The sequence below is a fragment of the Eucyclogobius newberryi genome, unplaced genomic scaffold, assembly GCF_026437365.1.
Source record: "Eucyclogobius newberryi isolate DKJ021-1_F unplaced genomic scaffold, fEucNew1.0.hap1 SCAF_2, whole genome shotgun sequence".
Lineage (NCBI taxonomy): Eukaryota > Metazoa > Chordata > Actinopteri > Gobiiformes > Gobiidae > Eucyclogobius > Eucyclogobius newberryi.
The window spans coordinates 31,376,779-31,398,169 of NW_027315834.1; the positions used below are offsets into that span (position 1 = coordinate 31,376,779).

Sequence of the window (21,391 nt, forward strand, 5' to 3'; positions counted from 1 at the left end):
AGAGGTGTACTAGAGGTGTACCAGAGGTGTACCAGAGGTGTACCAAAGGTATACCAGAGGTGTACCAGAGGTGTACCAGAGATGTACCAGAGGTGTACCAAAGGTATACCAGAGGTGTACTAGAGGTGTACCAGAGGTGTACCAGAGGTGTACTAGAGGTGTACCAGAGGTGTACCAGAGGTGTACCAGGGTGTACCAGAGGTGCGTACTAGGTGTACCAGTGGTGTACCAGAGGTGCGTACTAGGTGTACCAGAGGTGTACTAGAGGTGTACCAGAGGTGTACCAGAGGTGTACCAGAGGTGTACTAGAGGTATACCAGAGGTGTACCAGTGGTGTACCAGAGGTGCGTACTAGGAGTACCAGAGGTGTGCCAGAGGTGTACTAGAGGTGTACTATAGGTGTACTAGAGGTGTACCAGAGGTGTACTAGAGGTGTACCAGAGGTGTACCAGAGATGTACCAGAGGTGTACTAGAGGTGTACCAAAGGTATACCAGAGGTGTACTAGAGGTGTACCAGAGGTGTACCAGAGTTGTACTAGAGGTGTACTAGAGGTGTACCAGAGGTGTACCAGAGATGTACCAGAGGTGTACTAGAGGTGTACCAAAGGTATACCAGAGGTGTACTAGAGGTGTACCAGAGGTGTACCAGAGGTGTACAAGAGGTGTACTAGAGGTGTACCAGAGGTGTACCAGAGGTGTACCAGAGGTGTACTAGAGGTGTACCAGAGGTGTACTAGAGATGTACCAGAGGTGTACTAGAGGTGTACCAAAGGTATACCAGAGGTGTACCAGAGGTGTACTAGAGGTGTACTAGAGGTGTATTGGACGTGTACTGTGTACTGTGTTTTGTGACTTTGTGCACTTTGTGACTTCTGTCTGTGAAAGATGCTATACAAATAAAATTTACTTACTTACTTACTTACTACTGGAGGTGTACTGGAGGTGAATTGGAGGTGTACTAGGGGTGTACTAGTGGTGTACTGGCGGTGTACTAGAGGTGTACTAGAGGTATATTGCAGGTGTATTGCAGGTGTATAGGAGGTGTACTGGAGGTGTATTGCAGGTGTATAGGAGGTGTATTGGAAGTGTATTACAAGTGTATTGGAGGTGTACAGGAGTTATGTATTGGAGATGTACTGGCGGTGTATTGGAGGTGTATAGCAGGTGTATTGGGGGTGTATTGCAGGTGTATTGGGGGTGTATTGCAGGTGTATTGGGGGTGTATTGCAGGTGTATTGGAGGTGTACTGGAGGTGTATTGGAGGTGTATTACAGGTGTATTGCAGGTGTATTGGAGGTGTACAGGAGGTATGTATTGGAGGTGTACAGGAGGTATGTATTGGAGATGTACAGGAGGTATGTATTACAGGTGTATTGCAGGTGTATTGGAGGTGTACTGGAGGTGTATTGGAGGTGTATTACAAGTGTATTGCAGGTGTATTGGAGGTGTACAGGAGGTATGTATTGGAGGTGTACAGGAGGTGTATTGGAAATGTACTGGAGATGTATTGGAGGTGTATTACAGGTGTACTGGAGGTGTATTGGAGGTGCACTGAAGGTGTTCTGGAGGTGTATTGGAGGTGTACTGGAGGTGTATTGGAGATGTATTGGAGGTGTATTGGAGGTGTATTACAGGTGTACTGGAGGTGTATTGGAGGTGTATTGGAGGTGTACTGGAGGTGTTCTGGAGGTGTATTGGAGGTGTATTGGAGGTGTACTGGAGGTGTACTGGAGGTGTACTGGAGGTGTATTGGAGGTGCACTGGAGGTGTTCTGGAGGTGTATAGGAGGTGTATTGGAAGTGTATTACTAGTGTATTGGAGGTGTACAGGAGTTATGTATTGGAGATGTACTGGCGGTGTATTGGAGGTGTATAGCAGGTGTATTGGGGGTGTATTGCAGGTGTATTGGGGGTGTATTGCAGGTGTATTGGGGGTGTATTGCACGTGTATTGGAGGTGTATAGCAGGTGTATTGGGGGTGTATTGCAGGTGTATTGGGGGTGTATTGCAGGTGTATTGGGGGTGTATTGCAGGTGTATTGGGGGTGTATTGCAGATGTATTGGGGGTGTATTGCAGGTGTATTGGAGGTGTATTGGAGGTGTATTACAGGTATATTACAGGTGTATTGCAGGTGTATTGGAGGTGTACGTGGTGTATTGGAGGTGTACAGGAGGTATGTATTGGAGATGTACAGGAGGTATGTATTACAGGTGTATTGCAGGTGTATTGGAGGTGTACTGGAGGTGTATTGGAGGTGTATTACAAGTGTATTGCAGGTGTATTGGAGGTGTACAGGAGGTATGTATTGGAGGTGTACAGGAGGTATGTATTGGAGGTGTACAGGAGGTGTATTGGAAATGTACTGGAGATGTATTGGAGGTGTATTACAGGTGTACTGGAGGTGTATTGGAGGTGCACTGAAGGTGTTCTGGAGGTGTATTGGAGGTGTACTGGAGGTGTATTGGAGATGTATTGGAGGTGTATTGGAGGTGTATTACAGGTGTACTGGAGGTGTATTGGAGGTGCACTGGAGGTGTTCCGGAGGTGTATTGGAGGTGTACTGGAGGTGTTCTGGAGGTGTATTGGAGGTGTATTGGAGGTGTACTGGAGGTGTACTGGAGGTGTACTGGAGGTGTATTGGAGGTGTACTGGAGGTGTTCTGGAGGTGTATAGGAGGTGTATTGGAAGTGTATTACAAGTGTATTGGAAGTGTACAGGAGTTATGTATTGGAGATGTACTGGCGGTGTATTGGAGGTGTATAGCAGGTGTATTGGGGGTGTATTGCAGGTGTATTGGGGGTGTATTGCAGGTGTATTGGGGGTGTATTGCAGGTGTATTGGAGGTGTATAGCAGGTGTATTGGGGGTGTATTGCAGGTGTATTGGGGGTGTATTGCAGGTGTATTGGGGGTGTATTGCAGGTGTATTGGAGGTGTACTGGAGGTGTATTGGAGGTGTATTACAGGTATATTACAGGTGTATTGGAGGTGTACGTGGTGTATTGGAGGTGTACAGGAGGTATGTATTGGAGATGTACAGGAGGTATGTATTACAGGTGTATTGCAGGTGTATTGGAGGTGTACTGGAGGTGTATTGGAGGTGTATTACAAGTGTATTGCAGGTGTATTGGAGGTGTACAGGAGGTATGTATTGGAGGTGTACAGGAGGTGTATTGGAAATGTACTGGAGATGTATTGGAGGTGTATTACAGGTGTACTGGAGGTGTATTGGGGGTGCAATGAAGGTGTTCTGGAGGTGTATTGGAGGTTTACTGGAGGTGTATTGGAGATGTATTGGAGGTGTATTGGAGGTGTATTACAGGTGTACTGGAGGTGTATTGGGGGTGCAATGAAGGTGTTCTGGAGGTGTATTGGAGGTGTACTGGAGGTGTATTGGAGGTGTATTACAGGTGTACTGGAGGTGTATTGGAGGTGCACTGGAGGTGTTCCGGAGGTGTATTGGAGGCGTATTGGAGGTGTACTGGAGGTGTATTGGAGGTGTACAGGAGGTATGTATTGGAGGTGTACAGGAGGTGTATTGGAAATGTACTGGAGATGTATTGGAGGTGTATTACAGGTGTACTGGAGGTGTATTGGAGGTGTTCTGGAGGTGTATTGGAGGTGTACTGGAGGTGTATTGGAGGTGCACTGGAGGTGTTCCGGAGGTGTATTGGAAATGTACTGGAGATGTATTGGAGGTGTATTGGAGGTGTACTGGAGGTGTATTGGAGGTGTATTGGAGGTGTACTGGAGGTGTATTGGAGGTGTATTGGAGGTGTATTACAGGTGTACTGGAGGTGTATTGGAGGTGCACTGGAGGTGTTCTGGAGGTGTATTGGAGGTGTACTGGAGGTGTATTGGAGGTGTATTACAGGTGTACTGGAGGTGTATTGGAGGTGTATTACAGGTGTACTGGAGGTGTATTGGAGGTGCACTGGAGGTGTACTGGAGGTGTATTGGAGGTGTACTGGAGGTGTACTGGAGGTGTATTGGAGGTGTACTGGAGGTGTATTGGAGGTGTACTGGAGGTGTTCTGGAGGTGTACTGGAGGTGTATTGGAGGTGTACTGGAGGTGTATTGGAGGTGTACTGGAGGTGTATTGGAGGTGTATTGGAGGTGTACTGGAGGTGTATTGGAGGTGTACTGGAGGTGTTCTGGAGGTGTATTGGAGGTGTATTGGAGGTGTACTGGAGGTGTACTGGAGGTGTATTGGAGGTGTACTGGAGGTGTACTGGAGGTGTACTGGAGGTGTACTGGAGGTGTATTGGAGGTGTACTGGAGGTGTACTGGAGGTGTATTGGAGGTGTATTGGAGGTGTACTGGAGGTGTACTGGAGGTGTATTGAAGATGCACTGGAGTTGCATGGCCACAACAGGTGCTCCCAGCAAGTGGCCTCAACTCTTGACATGACCTCATAAAGATGTCAGGAGCCGAGCCAAGCATTACACTGTCATTACACCTGACTCACGGTGGATACTTACTCCGCATATCCCGTGGCCCAGGGTAATCTCCGAGTCTCCTTCAAAATCAGAATGGGCCGAGCGACATGATCCGCAGAACACTCAATCTCATCCGGGGACAGCCCCAAAAATTCAGGTCTCATATAGGGGAATTTGAGGGGCAGCTCGGAGCCGCCGTTGCCTCCTCCTCCGGACCCTCCGCTTGAAATAATTCCGCCCATGAAGCCGGCCACAGCAGACTTGACCCGCGTGAGCATGTTGTTGGAGCGGCGTGGCGGAGGCTCCGTGGGCCGATCAGTGGCGCCGCGGCTGCCCTTCCCCGGATTGCCCCCCAGCTCGGCCACGCAGGACGAAGACGGGCACGACAAAGGCGGCGGAGGAGGACGCTGGATGAAGGGCTAGCGCTTCATTCATTCAGCGGCGCGAACACGCTGCGTCCCGGGGTGGACGTGCGAGGCTGGGCTGGTGCGCACAGCGAGGATGCTTTAGCACATCTCCATTGACGGTCATTGATAACAGCCTGGCTTTGTCAACGCGGAAATACACGCGATTAACGGGTCACGTGACGCACGGGCGGATGAGCGCTGCAAAAATGCTTTTCTTTGTACATCATCCACTCGTGTCAACCTGAGCGCACAGAAGAGAGTGCTCTGTTTTGCCTAATTTAATGCCCATCATTGATATAGAACTGTCGATAATCTTGCCTTATTTATCATCCAGATAAATAGGTTAATAATATGTAATAATATATCATTTCGCTCACACAGTCAGCATTTAGGCAATAATCGTCAGGTAAATTCAAAGTGACACAAAACGTACCTTGTATTAACAAATTGCTATACTATGTTTGACAAATTATCAATAAATTATAGCCAAAAAAAACATTATTATTTTGTATATATATATATTTTTTTGCATGCTAGTACTGCTGCGGGGTTATTTAGTCTAAAATGCATCATCCACCTGTAGTACTAGGTAGTCCCAGTAAATGGCGCCATATCCCATGATGACCCAGGATGTCACTATTTGAATTAGACTTTACTCGTCTTTTTTTTTTTCAATTACTGCTCTGGATGAACTACATGGATATGTGAGCTACTGTATTCATTTTACTTGCAGTTCCAAAATTCTGTCATCACTGACTTTTGTTTGACCTCATACTGCTTGTAAGATAAGATAACGAACGTTCTTCCTATTTCCTATTTCCTTGTAGTGGACCACACTTGAGTGAGTACAATAAGTGACTTAAGGCGTCACTTATTGTAAGTAAGTACATTTTATTTGTATAGTACCTTTCACAGACATAAGTCACAACGTGCTTCACAACAACACAGAATAAAACATTGGGTTTATTTGTTTGGCTGATCCATGGTTAACCCCTATTATTATTATTATTATTATTATTATTATTATTATTATTATTATTATTATTACAATTTTTTATTACAATTATTATTACAATTCTGCCTTATGGTTGACAAAACCCAGGCAAACAGGAAGCCTGATTTATGTGATAGAAAATTAACTCTTTAGGGCTTGTTTCTCGAGGATTAGTGCCGGTTGTAGCATTAACCCTAAACTATAGAGGTTAACTGTTAAATATACATTACAAAAAGCTTAGTTAAGTCCATTTACTGGGAGACCAGAACCGAGGTTGCAATACACGTTTCAGTTTGAAACATGGCTTCTCAGAATTGGTCACTACTTGCACAGCATCCGTACAAAATTCCCAGTGTCCTTTTATGGGCATCTCCTGAATTTGTACATTTTAAGGTATCACAAATACTAATGCCAGGAATTGGAAGCAAGAATGTATTTGTTTTTTTTTCCCTTGGAAATAGTGTTACAAGCATCATAATAGCCCCGCCCCCTTTTCTGATTTATGTCCTCCCTTTTAGAGCTTTTCATTAGTCTGTCTTTGGCACAGCACAGTTCACTCGTCACCAAGGAAAACAATCACTCTTCTATCCTCTTATTTCTTGCAAGACTGAAGAGGATAGAGGCGCCTGTGAACACCATGGAGGAAGTTCTCAACTTTTTTTTTTGCCTGAAAAGCTTATCTCTAGCTTCCTTGATGATAGTTTTCTGTGTAAGTTGGACAGGAGCTGCAGAAGATCAAAACAGATTACAGAAGATAGAGGCGTGCGGCATCAAATGTTCTCAGGTAAAACTATTGACTGCTACATCTTTGCTCACACTTATATCAAATACTCAAATTGTTTATCCGCGCGCACACACACACACAAAACAAAAAAAACACTGAAAATGTCTTCAACACACTTTGTTACTATTGATTTAATTCTATATTTTTTTAGTATTGTTGTGTCAGATGCATTTTTTACATGGATCAATAAAGTTGGCCTCAGAAAGTTTTTTTCAGCAACTGTTATTTATAAAGTTTTGAAACTACAGCTAAACTTATTCAATATGTTATGCACAAATGTTTCATAAGTGTATTGCTCATCAAATTACATAGAAACTATATCAGATGAATTTACTGGAATTCCAACAATATCGTAATAGCTGTTCAGTTTTCAGTAAAGACCCTCAAGCAATAGACTATTAATCATAGAGAAACACACTTCAGTCACTCATCCATGCTGTCACTGCCATTCTTACTCAATGGTGCTAAAACTAACATGCATGAGATACAATTGCTATCTTGCACAATATAACACATTTTGATTATGACTATGAATATTTGTTTTTGAATTTGAGTATTAAAAAAAATAGTTACTATATATATCAGTTAGTAGTTACTATAAATATATCATGCACAAGTATGTTTATATTTGTACTACAAAGTATGCTGTATCTGAATGAGGATGTAAAATCTCTTTTTAGGGGAATCCCCTCACTTAAGCCTTATAAGTTATATTGAGCGTTGTCCATGGGATATCTCCTTCACTGTGGAACTCCCAGAGGACTTTTGTAGGTTTTTTTGTAGTAGAAGGAGAATCTAAGGACACGTTTTTGACTGTTGCCCTTTGAGGCAAATGCTGTTGTGATTTTGGGTGTAGCAAAAATAAATGGAATTCAATTCAGTATTTCTTCTGTTGTGGCAACAAAACATGGGGGGGGGCTGTACATAACCTGTGTCCCCAGGTAAACCTCTATAACTCTTTGTCTCTCTGTAGGGTCTTGGCTGTAAGCTGAAATCCAACTGTGAGTATATGCATTTTCTTTGGTATCATAAGTGACATTGTTCTAACTTAGCACACTTTTAAATGTCTTATCTGTGGCCAATAATGCACTTTGTGTAAAACGTTTCCAAATCAGAACCACACCTACAACATGATAAATGTGTGTATGCAATTCTAGCAGGATATGACAAGCACAAACCCTGAGATTCAGAACATGCTGTCACGTCTTAAGTGTGACAAATTGAGGGAAGATTCTGGCTATGATCCCAGTGTTATCTGATGACATGTGTTAAGTTAAGTTCTGTCTCAAAAGAATTAAGTTGAAGAACTCTGTCTGACATAGGCTTCTGTTTGACAAAGTGCATTCACAAGTGAGATATGAACCCTCCAAAATATAATATCAGAAGAGATTAGCATTATTGCCACAACAAAGACTTTTGATGTATGGACTACATAGAATTGGCTCGCAGTTTAATGGGGCCTTTTTGTATAATATGTGTAATTCTAAAGCGAAAGTCCTCCTGACCAAGCCTAGCTCAAGATCTAGAGATGTGCACTGTACTGTTTGTTGCCCACTACTACTGACAATTTGCCCCAGGAGCACCGAATGCAGAAGATTAATGAGTACACTAAAACCTTAACTTAGATACTTTATACCCAGTATACAGCGAGCACAAGATGTTATGGTGCAGGAAAATCTGGTCCACTTATTCCAAAATTGGTCCAAAATGTATTTAGATAAATGTTTTGTATCATTGACATTTTCCTCTATGTTTGTATTTCTTCTCTTGTTCCTTGTATAGCTCTGTTCCCTCCCTTGTGTCAGAGCCCTCCAGATGATTTCAACACAGTCTCAGTGTTTCAGAACATCAGTGTGTCCACAGTCCTGAGGTGTGAGGAGAGACATAAGTGCTCAATGCATTTGAGAATTCAAACCAGGTTGCAAATAAGAGGTGGGAACATGTCCTCTGATGATTAGAGCAATACTTGTGTGGCTGAGGATGTATTTTATTGTTAAAATACTGTGTGTTACATTGCAAAATGTGTTTCTGTTTGTACTGAAACCTTTTAAAAACCTAACCAGAGACGGGGGCTGTATTAGACTGTAGCTAGAAACCTTGTGCCGCCCTGGGAACATCCAGACCTGAAGATTGCACAGAAGCTATGTACGGTGACATCTGTCACCTATTTGATGGCCATATTTAATTTGACTGTCCCTGTCAAATAAATGAAATAGTATCACGTGAATTGACACGTACATTTAAAGGTAGATGTTTTCTAACAGATAAGATAAGACAAGATAATCCTTTAATATCCACGCAAGGGGAAATTTTGTTGTTACAACGCAGTAGAACAGGAGGAAAGGACAGATTATAGGAAGTTTCAAAAACACACTCTTAATAGAACTCTTATGAACAAAAACAAAAAACTCTTATTAACAAAACTCCTCTCCTATCTTAATAGGGAATGGAGGGGGGAAATAAAATAAAATAGATAAATAAAAAGATAAAAATAAGATAATAATAAAATAATGATAATAGAATAAAATAAAAATAAAATAAAGTGAAAATAGCTAGCACAAGACTAGGTAATACTATTAGCAGGTAAGTACACCGGATAAAAACAAAATAGAACACTCTTATTTACAGGTATAACCTTTACCTTACTGGCATTGTCAAAATCCTTACATGAAATCACTAATTGCTTTGGCCAAAATAAATATAATATCCACATGGCATCTGTTCACAGGTCAATAAGGAAGTTGATGTTTCCAGTTGGTTCCTGTTCCTGTCTCTAAATGTTAAACCAGTAATTAGTTGGCTGACGGAAATATAATTCATATTTGAATACAAATAGCCATCTGCCTTTTGTTCAAACTATCACTCAATTACTCTTTAAATAGAGAATCCAGAGCCATTTCTCTGTGTGAAACGTTCATTCGGTCACTTTTTTTGTCACTTCGAGTTAAAATATACATTTGCTCACCACGATTATTTTCTTTCACAGACTCTCTTCATGGTGTGTCTATCTGCACCTCAAGCCCAGGACTATTTCCAAACTGCAGAATCATTAGCTTCAGCAAGGACTCAAGAAAAAGACTCTCAGGATCACTGGTAAGTCATACTACCGGTGATATATCTGGTTTTACGCGTTTTATTTATTTAAATTTCATTCCGTATTTAAAGTTCATACCAGATCCTCTTTCGGGTGCAACCTTTTACCTTACCATACACACTGTAGCTCTAGTTTCATCTCATCTTGAACTCATCTTGGCCAAATGATTATGTTGCAAACGCACATATTTTGTTTGCATCGTCAAATATTAAACTGATATATACTTACATTGTGCGTAGGTGGACTTAGAAGATGACTGTATTAAGCTGTCACTGAGTCAACAAGTTCAAATAACAGTGGAAACTTATCCTCATTACTGCGGCACCGACTGGACACAGGTGTATACAGCTCCAGGTAACAACGGCTTATTTGTCTTGCAAGTCAGTATTTTGTAAACTGGAATTATCTGTATAAGCCTGATGCATTAAGCCATTCCTCCTTTAGAAATATTTAATACTTTCTATTACAGGATGCGCCAATAAAGATCTTCAAAACAATGTGGCCGACTGCATCAGTAGGTGTAGTTTTTTATTTGATTTACAGAGCCGGGCCCCTATAGTATCCGTCTAACATTAACGTTGTCCGCCGCACATCTCCGGGTGTGTGGATCTCAGCAGGGAAACTCTTGTACAGGGTAAATCCGATGGAGAAGTCCGTCACCATCAATGTGACTGAGATGCGCGAAGGCCACAATTACAACCTCCGCCTGTGCCATGCCAAGGGGTACACCTGTGCGAGCACTGGACCTCTGACAGTGGTGAGTAAATCAGGCCAGTGTCACGGACTTCACAGTTAGGACCTCATTATCCACCCTGTTACGAGACTCAACTACACTGAAAACTACACTAAACCAGAGTCATGACCGCAGTGATGACATGGCACTACTCAGTTTAACAGCTCAACTTCTCCAAAAATGCTGTGGAAACAAGTTCTTCAGTTCGAAATATGTAATATATACATATACATAATGTTTGTGCGGTATTAGTCTAAGCAAACTCTGTTTTTCTATTGTTGTTGTGACTTTTCATGACCAATTTATGCAAATATCCAAGTAGTCTCAAAGAGTTCACATACTTTTTCTTGCAACTGTGTGTATGCTATTATGAGGTTTGGTTATCTACTTGCGTTGCAACACTGAAATTTCCCCATTGTGTGGACAAATAAAGGCTTATCTTATCTTATCTTAGGTTTAGTTGAGAACTTCTCGGCTGTACAGATTTTTCAAACTTTTCATTTACATTTTCTAATCCTTTTTATTTTTTGTCTTTTAGATAAAAAAGGAGGATACAATCAAGAGCACCACTCTTTCCTATTCCAGACTCGTGCCTTGTCTTTGCATCGAGGTAAACAGTTATTGTCTCTATATATTCTCTCGCTTCATCAACAATATTCATTTACAGTTGTACCTCTGCAGGGCTGGTCTGCTGTTCTTGACGCACACAGAGTCCGGGTGTGCCCTTTCCGACAGCGTAAGTCTCCCTCGTCTCTACTCGTTTAATGCAGCGATACCAAAGGCTTCATTTCATATCATTTCCCTTCTCAGATGTGGAGGAATTGTGGACCGGGATTACCTTTGACCCCATTGAAGCGACACTGTCATGGCAACCCTCCTGCCCAGTAACTGCACGGATCACACTTTGCCAAAAACAGAAATATGGCGACTGCATTGATCTACCGCACACATCCCATAATGTCACCAGACAAAAGGTGCGAGTCCAAGTACAAATGGTGTTTATCAGTTATTGAGGTTAAAGGTGCACCGTGGAACCTTTGTCATGACTGTTACCTCACCTGCTCTTCTCCATGGGGCCATTGCTCTGTTTAAAATGTTCCATGTATGTCACTAGACACAAGCTCCACCAGGCCAAGTCAGATCTGTGGAGAGGTGAGCCCAAAGAAATCACCCGCAGTTAAAAATAAATTCCCTGATACGTTTAATGCCATACTGTGGTGGTCTACTTGCTACCAGAAAAGTTACGCAGTGAACCTTTAAGTTGAACCTACATGAAGAATTAGCTCATTCAAAAACAGAACTAAACCTGGACTAAAACTTTCAGTCCTGAACTATGACAAATCACTAACGAGCCTCCAACTAAACCATGACTAAACCATGACTAAACCATGACTAAACCATGACTAAATGACTGTCTCAGTATCAGTTATACTGCTGAGCTAACGGAATCTAGATAACACAATGACTCAGCTAAAGGGGAGTACTCGTACTTTTCGGGCTCCTGAATAACTAACCAAATTTACAAAGAAAAATAAAATAGTACATATACAGTCCGCACCTGTCAATAAGCTGCATGTGCCCACGTTGTCACATGAGATATTTACACGGTAATACTAATAACACTGGCCACGTTGTTCCCCTCATAGGTTTGGCACAGGTGTGTGACTACTATCTACTATATACAACTACAATGGTTAGGCAGAAAATACTTCCTCCATGACACTGCACATTTAGTTCCTTGTGGTCATAAATATGACTTGGCCTGATGAATTAGTATCTACATGTGTTAGTGGAAGCTCATATCTAATAATTGTGTACACAAGTAAATTAACAATAAAAACTAATCTAAAAGAGGTAAGGGTAATTCTACATCCACCTGCTTTCACCTATGGAGATCTTTGGCACAATAGCTTTGTAATTCTTCATAAAAGAGACAATATAGACATAAAAGAGTTTGTCTGGTTAGACCAACCTATTCACGGCTGTGTAATTAAATTGTATTTATTTTTGTAACGCCCAAAATCACAACAGCAGTTGCCTCGATGATTGACAGTGAAATAGAGAAGCAGATTAAACAATGTTCACAAGGATTAAGAACATGGATAAATGTTCCATCATCCTCTGTCCTTAGTTTCTTCTTCTGGGTGAGGAAAAATGACAAAAAACCAGGCTGCAGATGGTCTAGGACTGAGGCAGATTAGAGAGTTTATCCAGGCAGATGAGGAGCATCCGTGTCCACAGATCAGGCTCATGAGATGCACCTCCTAAAGTGCAGTCGTCACTGGAGCAGCATTAGGAATGTGTGATGCAGTAACACTCCCGAGAGGAGTGGAAGAAGGAGAAAAACAAGTGAAGAGTAATAAACAGACTACAGGTGCACTAAAATATTATATAATTGTAATAGGAAAAGTAGGAGGAAGCAGAGGATAGTGCTCAAGCTGCCATACTTCCCCCAGCATCGCTGTCTTATACACAAATATGGATCGGTTCTCTCAAAATAGAGAATAAACTGCCATGGGTTCCCTTTTTCCAAGATAAACAAACAATAAAACAATAAAACATCAGGAGCCCTTTACAATTTCAGATAAGCCAGCGTGTAACAGCCTTTTAACTATTTAAATTGTAGATTCTGAAATAGTTTTACAATGAAACAATCTGTCTAGGCTGCAATTTAAAAGGGCGCGTCACGGGTTTACCTTGGACCTGGAAGGGAATTCTTAACAATAACCTGTATGAAAATAGCCTGTGACGCCAATCACTGTTAAGCCTCAACACAAAGCCTGTCTAGATATCTGATGTCATGGAATTTTATTTTAAAATGTTACTTTCCAATATGTCTTGTATTTTTATATTCTAGGTCAAGTACACTGACGTGGAGTCACATCCTCAGCTGTGCATGAAGGTATGTGTTTGCAGGACAAATGGATGTAATGGAAAACAGCCTTTTAAATGTTGACAGATTGTTTTGTTTAACTCTTAAATCCAAATCTTGTAAGCTAATACAAATTCTACCAATCTGAAAATATAACAATGAGTCTATCTAATAATGAACTGCGTAAATAAGGGATAAATCAGAAAAGCAGATCACAGCAGTCAATCCATCAAACTGAGTACTGTTTCTGGCAACATTGAGTATAATACACCAACAACCATAGGTGTAGTTTGTCCATCTTCAGGAACAGTATAAACACTAGATGTACTACTCTTAGAGATGTAATAGCCTTATTTTGTATTTAACATTTTGTCTGCCATGATTGTTCTTTTATTGTTTTGTCTTTTCTATAAAGTTTTCTATGAATTCTGAAGACTGGATCAGATGTCCGTTTGATGATCGACGATTCACAGGTAACACCTAAAACCTTACATTTGCACATTGTTTACTCCAGATGCCCCACAAAGACAGAGAGGCTTTTGTAGATGATGAATGCAAAACAAGAATGTTGTTTTTAATGTTTGTTTTTTCCCTCAAAGTCAGTAGCACAATATTTTTCTACCGCTTGTTCTCGTTAGGGGTGACTGGAGCCTGTCCCAGTGACTAGTTATTTATTTATGTGAGGTTTATGAGTCTACTGAGATGGGCTTAGTCATATCGAATGAGCTAAAAACAGACTGTTTAAACAGTCCTGATGTAGCGCTGCTGTTGTGTCATTGCTTTACAGCGTGGGAGATGTCCAGACATCCTGAAGGTGCTGTTCTTTTGTCCTCTCCGGGTCCTGGGATCTTCTCAGTGGAATCGTGTGAAGTGGAGTCTGTGGTGCCTCCAAGAGCCTGCCAGTTCACACAAAACTACACCGTCAAAGTGGTGGGTGTGCCACACTTCGATGTTGACAATCTAAATGCGTAACAAAGTAGTTTGCTCACATTCATTTAAGGTCAAGGCGTGCGTCATCCAATAAATTGTAAATGTAGGCTTTCTTCCACTTTGTACTTTATTAATATTGTGAAGGCGTGAAATATTGGATTTGTTTTTTGCAAAGCAACCATGTCATAGAAACTAAACAAAAGGATCACCGCATCAAATGTTCCTGCTTCTGTTCTTGGCAAAAACAATTCAATAAGGCTCCATTCTGTCTGGCACAAAAGCTGGTTAGAACAGGAAAAACTGAAGGTTGTAATGTATATTTTGTATTTCTTCTTCTTGTTTATCTGTTGTCTGGAGGGCACATGCTGTGATTTCCATTGAAGTTACCTCCTTGTTTGCGGTTTGAAAATAAGACTAATCAGATCAGATTTATAGTTTAATATGTGCAACCCATTGTGCCATTACCGTGTATGAAAGGTGCACTTCTCTTAACTTCTCTGGTGGAAAGTCTGCCAACTCATCCTCTTTAATGTTTTACAGGAGAAGCTGGCATCAGTTAAAGTACCATTACCAACAGAGCTATGTCACAGAGCTTTTTGCCTTCAGGTACAGTCTGCTGTTATTATGTGAAGAGTGAGCTATGGCTGATAATACATCCAACTATGAATATTTTTCTACTAAAACAGGTTAGAAGGCAGGATGTACGCTACTCAACCACACTTGTTCACTGTTTTGATCCAAGTAAGTATTGTCTTTGAAGTTTTCTCTGATCTAATCTTTCCAGTTTTTCCATTACTTGCAGCAGGAGTGCATGTTTACATCCTCTCAATTTTCCTGCAAGAGTTTTGAAACACAGAACAAAAAGAGCCTCAAGGAACTGTCTACTTAGTCCTAATGATGGTTGGAGTCATAATTGTTAAAGGTGACTCCTGGGAAGAGTTAAGACTCTTGAACAATATTTAGTGTACTGTCCTTACAGAGTACCTATAAAGATCTGGCATTTGAAATGTTCTTCTCTCCCACCATACTTAGAAGGCGCTTTGTTTTCATGACTAAGTTGTATTTGGAGTAAGATGAAACGGTTCATTTGTTCCCTTCAAAGTGAATTGATTTCTCACTTTGCTGTTTACTCAGGGCTAAAGCCTGCACAGATACAGATAAGATAAGATAAACCTTTATTTGTCCCGCAGGGGGAAATTCCAGTGTTGCAACACACCAACAACATACCATAGTAACCTCTGCTCTCCAGCTACTGTCCAACCTTTAACCCACCTACAAACCACCACCAACATTCAAAATGGCTAAATAGTTATCAGTTTTGTGTCAGCTCTTGTTGCATTGGGTAACTATTTCTATAATAATGATGTGTTTTTGATGTCTTTTGCTCCACAGTTTTACAAACAGATCTAATTACGTCTGTAAATCCAACATGGATCATTGTACCAGCCGGAGTCCTGCTTGCTCTGGTCATTCTTACCAGCTTGATGCTGTATATTTGGTTAACTGGTGAGTTCAAAATATAATTATCAAACTTCTTTGTTGTCGTTGGAGTATTTGTTTTATGAGAGCACCAAACAAATACTTCTCTAAATGTTTTCTATTATAATGAAGTATGACCACACCCTTTCACATTCACTTTCACATGGCATACTGTATAAACAGTATTATTATGAATCGGTATGAGGAACCACAGGTTAGTTTCTTTGTTTCTTTTATTATTCTCAAGCACTCAAAGTTCACTAATAATTATCCCACGCACGTCAAACATAAGGTAGTATAAACTGTGCCAAATGTAACCAAAATAAAACATGTTTAAAATATCAATGACCTTTTTTTATTATTTTTACATTTAATGTAAAAATAATCCTTCAATTTAAATCCGAACACAAATGCTGTTTTGACATCTAAATGTTCTATCTAAACAAGAACTACCTGGACTATAAACAAGAACTACCTGGACTATAAACAAGAACTACCTGGACTTTAAACAAGAACTACCTGGACTATAAACAAGAACTACCTGGACTATAAACAAGAACTACCTGGACTATAAACAAGAACTACCTGGACTATAAACAAGAACTACCTGGACTATAAACAAGAACTACCTGCACTATAAACAAGAACTACCTGGACTATAAACAAGAACTACCTGGACTATAAACAAGAACTACCTGCACTATAAACAAGAACTACCTGGACTATAAACAAGAATTACCTGGACTATAAACAAGAACTACCTGAACTATAAACAAGAACTACCTGCCCTATAAACAAAGCCAGTTTTAAACACAGAAGAAAGATAGACAGAAACTATTTTAAACTTTTTTTTATTTTATACACAACTTGATTTTTTTTTACCCAAAATGCTGGTTCACTCTAGCTTATATCCCGCTTATCTTTCTGTTGGAAGATTGTACAACTGAACTAAACTTTACTTTTCTGGCTGATTTCAATGAACCCAATGAATACTTTAAGATTATGTTGAAGTTTCTTTGCTATTAAAACCAATATTCTCCTCTAGTTCACCAGAGAAGGACTCAGACGCAGGGAATTGGCCTATGTTCGTATGAAAAGCAAAAAGGTTTGTATTTTATTCTCACCGTTGAACATGATATCTAATGTAAATAAACTTTATATTTGCATACATGTTGACAGCCATATTGGACTCACTAAATTTAATGTTTAAATGAAAAAAGCTAGTTAACGCCAGAAAAGAAAAGAATAAATACATGTTCCAAACCTAAAACTTGGTAATAACTATAATATAATGTAATATAATCATATGTTGTCTTTACAGATTGTGCTCGTGAATGTGTGGTTGCTGCACTGCACTGTAAATCCACTCCACTCGAGGGAATCTTTGTCAACTCACCTCAAAATAGGAACAATGAGAAGGCCAATCTTCTGTCTGACTGATGTGTTAAAAGGACTACGTGCTGAAAGATAATAATCAGGCCAAAGCAACAGCATCTGTCAGTAATCATATGAGGTCAGGCCTGTTTATACTCTGCACACATTGTAACATTTTTGCATTTTCCATCGTTTGGGTCAAAACATTGTCCAATGCAGCCTCTATGTTACAAATATGATATGTTCTCTTTTTTATTTCACCCTGATTGTGGTTTTATTTACCATTTTATGTAGCAATATCGTCCATTTGTTGTTGTAGTTTGGTGTTGCAATTTCAATTTTGTATTAACTCGGGTTGCAGCTACCAAATTATTGTTATTTTTTTCAATAAAATGTTCATCTCCATTGTCTTGTTTAACTAAAACCATGTTCTGAGCTTGCAGAAAATACATAATATTCTCTAAATAGTTTGCTATTAAATAGATGTAAATCCCTGTAAATAAATGGTGCAAGTATATGCAAATAGGCCTTACACCAATATTTAGAATCAGCTTTGGTCACAGGTCATAGGCAAAATGTGAAATAACAGTGAAAGAGAACCTGATATTTTTTGGATAGCCATGTGTCCCATGTGTGGTTTAGACAAAAATAAGACAAATCACAAGCCAAAATAAAAATCTTGAACTTCTTAACTCAAATGAGGCTTGTGAGCAGATGTGCGACAGGAAGGCAGATGTTAAAATTGGGTGTATTGATTATTAACTAACTACACATAAAATGATTCTACTAAAAAGAAGCATTGGGGAAATGGCCAACTGGATTATAAACTAAATGGGTTTGGTTGAACCATGGAAATAACAGTGTCTAGACCAATATTCACATTTTCCTAATCCACCTAAGATTTATACTAGAATAAAATACTCTCTTTGGTAAATTTCAACAAAGATAGATTAAAAATTAAAGCAGTAGACATAGTTACAATAGATCTAAGTGATTCCCTTATGTATATAACTCAATTACATTCAGAAAAAAAAAAGAAGTCAAATGAGACTGTTGTGGAAAAAATATAATCTGGCCCTTTACTTTTTAACTTTCAATCCTATTTCTAATCAGATTTAGTTCTAACAGCCTGACAACCCCTTTTGGCCTGGAAATTTACATGTCCGGACTCCCTGGAGTGGCTTGGAAGTCCCACGTTATGTTTCACACTAGGCAAGACATGTGAATTGAATTAATGCAAATGTTATGTACTGTCTCCTTCCTGAAACCACTGTTTCTTTGATGTCCCATTTGCTCCTTCTGTGTGTGTGTGGTCATGTGACCATCTGTGATTTAAGGCAGGGGACAGACGTGGGACGGGAGGATTTTGGGAGACACACAGTTTGGGAAGCAGGCAAGAGACAGACGCGTGGACTCGGCCTTCTATGAGAATGGCCGAGTCCACACGAGTTTCTTCCTGATTCAGCCACAAGATTAAACAGTTTACTTTTGAAACGAGACAACTTGCTTCTTTGTCTTATCTAGAGATTTTTGCCACCACAAGACTTATGTAGAGGATAACGATGTGGTGACATTTCTCCACCCGTTTGCTGGGATGCAGCTGAGCAGTTTTCAGGGGCTTTCGCCTCAGATAAAGGAAACAAAGGCAGAAAAAACTAACAGAGCAAACTAAAGTTGTTAGAAGCTAAACATGCAGAAAACAAGTATTCTCAAATGATAAAGGAAATTAAAAAGATAATAGGGGCGATTCATGACCTGGCCTCAATGGAAATCATTTTAAAATGCTCTTCACCAAACAAAGATATTAAGAAATTGCTTCGAAATTCCTCAAAGAAAACAACAGGCGAGACAGACAGAATAATGTGATTAATTAATTTATTATTAATAATAAAAGAAGAAATATAATATTTTCTAAATACTCTAAATCTACCCGCTATGACAGAAAAGTATAACAAACATTAGATTCTAAAATAACCTACTGAAATTCAAATTGCAATTAAAACAGTAAAACACAATAAATCACCGGGGAGTGGCGGGTTCACCTCAGAGTGATATAAAGCTCTAGAAGACACACTCACTCTCCTGCTCTAGTCAACTTTTAACTGGGCCCTTAAAAAAGCTCAGATCCCTCCGTTGGAGGAAGTCATCATATCACACTTAAAGAGGGGAATTGATTCTAACTATCGTATATACACCTCAATTATGTCCAAAACAATCTAATTTAATCTAAGATAATACATAATGATCAGACAGGATTTATTAACCATCAAAGTCGTATGCACAGACTTTTATGGTTTGGTCATTACAGATGATTTCAATGTGCATGTTGATAATATTTGTGACAGAAACGCTAAAGAGCTTGATGCTGCCACCCACAGCAGAGGGCACACTCAAGATCTCATAATCACAAAGGGGGTAAATATTTCAAATGTCAATGTGGTTGATGCTGCTCTGTCTCATCATTTCTGTGTCTACTTTGACCTGTCTGTTTCTCCCAAACCTCCGGTTGGTCCTGCAGTTGTTCAGAGGAGACACATAAGTATGGCACAGGTGCACTGTTTATGGAAATGATAAACTTTGAAAATGTCTCATGTTCTAATGTAAATGATTTGTTGAACTCTGTTACATCTAGTGTTTTGAATGTTCTGGACACCATTGCCCCTATGAAGGCTAAAATGGTTAAAAATAAGCAGAAGGCGCCATGGAGAAATGATGATTCGGTCAGGGCACAGAAAAGGGAGTGCCGCAGGGCCGAACGGAAATGGCGCAAGTCAAAGCTCCAGGTTCAAAAAGAGATTTACAAAGAGAAGCTGAACATGTACAACCTAATCTTATGTAGAACTAGGGAAAGATATTTCTCTGAAATTATTGGAAGCTGCAGTAACAACTCGCGTGTCCTGTTTGCCACTGTAAACAGATTAACAAACCCTCCAGCTCAGCTGCCGTTAGAACTCATTTCCACATCCAAGTGTAATGAGTTTGCATTATTCTTTAATGACAAAGTTCAGGGCATTAAAAATGCTATAAATCCCACAATGCAAAAAATTACCCTAAAACCACCAAGACACTTAGAGCTAACTCACTTTGCACCAGTAACTGACAAAACTGTCCATGAGATCATCACCAGTCTGAGTTCATCTACATGCTGCCTCGATGTGTTACCCACCAGATTTCTAAAGTCTGTGCTGAACAGTTTGTTAGCACCACTCACTCACATAGTTAACATGTCGCTTCAATCTGGAACATTCCCAATGTCTTTGAAAACTGCGGTCATAAAGCCTCTCCTAAAGAAGAGCAGTCTTGATGCCGCAGTACTGAGTAATTACCGGCCCATCTCTAATCTGTCATTTTGGGGCAAAGTCCTTGAAAAGGTTGTTTACCAAAAGCTCACAGATTTCCTCTTAATAAACAACTCATTTGATGTTTTTCAGTCAGGTTTTAGACCTCATCACAGCACTGAGACTGCTCTTGTCAAGGTGACAAATGACGTCCGCCTGAACACTGACACGGACAAAGCCTCAGTCTTAATTCTGTTGGATCTGAGTGCTGCTTTTGACACTGTCGATCATGGGATCCTCTTACAGAGACTAGAGGACTGGGTGGGCATCACTGGCACTGCCCTAAACTGGTTAAGGTTCTATCTGGAAGACAGGAAGTACTTTGTTGAAATTGGTAGCTGTGTCTCAGACCACATGACCCTGACCTGTGGAGTGCCCCAAGGGTCAGTCCTGGGTCCCCTTCTGTTCAACCTCTACATGCTGCCGTTAGGTCAGTTGATACGCAGTGAAAATGTGTCCTATCACAATTATGCAGACGACACTCAGATCTATGTTTCACTATTGGCAGGTGACTATGGACCAGTAGATTCACTCTGTCACTGCATCCAACAGATCAGTTTGTGGATGCAGAACAACTTTCTCCAGCTGAACTCAGACAAGACTGAAATCATCGTTTTTGGCCACAGAAACAAAGAGAAAGTGTTAGCGGTCACCTCCAGAGTCTCGCTCTAAAACCTACAAACCAAGTTAGAAAGGGGGTAATAATGGACTCAGACTTGAACTTTAATAGCCACATCAAATCAATAACATCAGCAGCGTTTTACCATCTAAAAAACATTGCCAAAATCAAAAATATAGTGTCAAAACCAGATTTAGAGAGACTTATCCATGCGTTTGTCTCCAGTAGATTAGACTACTGTAACGGCCTGCTCACTGGCCTCTCCAAACGAGCTGTAAAACAGCTGCAGTACATCCAGAACGCTGCTGCTCGGGTCCTGACTAGAACCA

At 40.3% G+C, this 21,391-nt stretch overlaps 2 protein-coding genes across 3 annotated transcripts in view; one reads left to right on the plus strand and one right to left on the minus strand.

Annotated features, from left to right (window-relative positions):
• The window catches only part of LOC140368131 (protein phosphatase 1H-like), a 28,002-nt gene extending 23,009 nt beyond the window's left edge, over window positions 1-4,993 (minus strand). The window contains exon 1 of the mRNA XM_072455029.1: window positions 4,481-4,993. Coding sequence (XP_072311130.1) covers window positions 4,481-4,716 — 236 coding nt within the window. The 5' untranslated portion in view covers window positions 4,717-4,993. The remainder of the gene's footprint in view (window positions 1-4,480) is intronic.
• Window positions 4,994-7,575: 2,582 nt separating this feature from the next.
• Window positions 7,576-17,510, plus strand: il17rel (interleukin 17 receptor E-like). 2 transcript variants are annotated; one of them, XM_072453690.1, is made up of 17 exons: window positions 7,576-7,624; window positions 8,406-8,555; window positions 9,610-9,716; window positions 9,957-10,071; window positions 10,187-10,231; window positions 10,332-10,474; window positions 10,989-11,060; window positions 11,132-11,186; window positions 11,261-11,424; window positions 13,308-13,352; window positions 13,738-13,795; window positions 14,110-14,252; window positions 14,793-14,858; window positions 14,939-14,993; window positions 15,645-15,758; window positions 16,777-16,836; window positions 17,053-17,510. In XM_072453690.1, the coding sequence occupies exons 2-17, from the start codon at window positions 8,519-8,521 to the stop codon at window positions 17,169-17,171; spliced, it is 1,398 nt and encodes a 465-aa protein (XP_072309791.1). In that variant the 5' UTR covers window positions 7,576-7,624; window positions 8,406-8,518; the 3' UTR covers window positions 17,172-17,510. The 2 variants fall into 2 exon arrangements, with proteins under 2 accessions (XP_072309791.1, XP_072309792.1); XM_072453691.1 differs by having other exon boundaries at window positions 10,335-10,474.
• The last annotated feature ends 3,881 nt before the right edge of the window (window positions 17,511-21,391 follow it).

Bases quoted from the DNA above. Each gene is read 5' to 3' on its own strand.
- il17rel (XM_072453690.1), top strand. From the start codon at position 8,519: ATGCATTTGAGAATTCAAACCAGGTTGCAAATAAGAG. The intron at 13,353-13,737 runs GTATGTGTTTGC...TTTTCTATAAAG, and splicing joins ATCCTCAGCTGTGCATGAAG to TTTTCTATGAATTCTGAAGA. The intron at 13,796-14,109 runs GTAACACCTAAA...ATTGCTTTACAG, and splicing joins TGATGATCGACGATTCACAG to CGTGGGAGATGTCCAGACAT.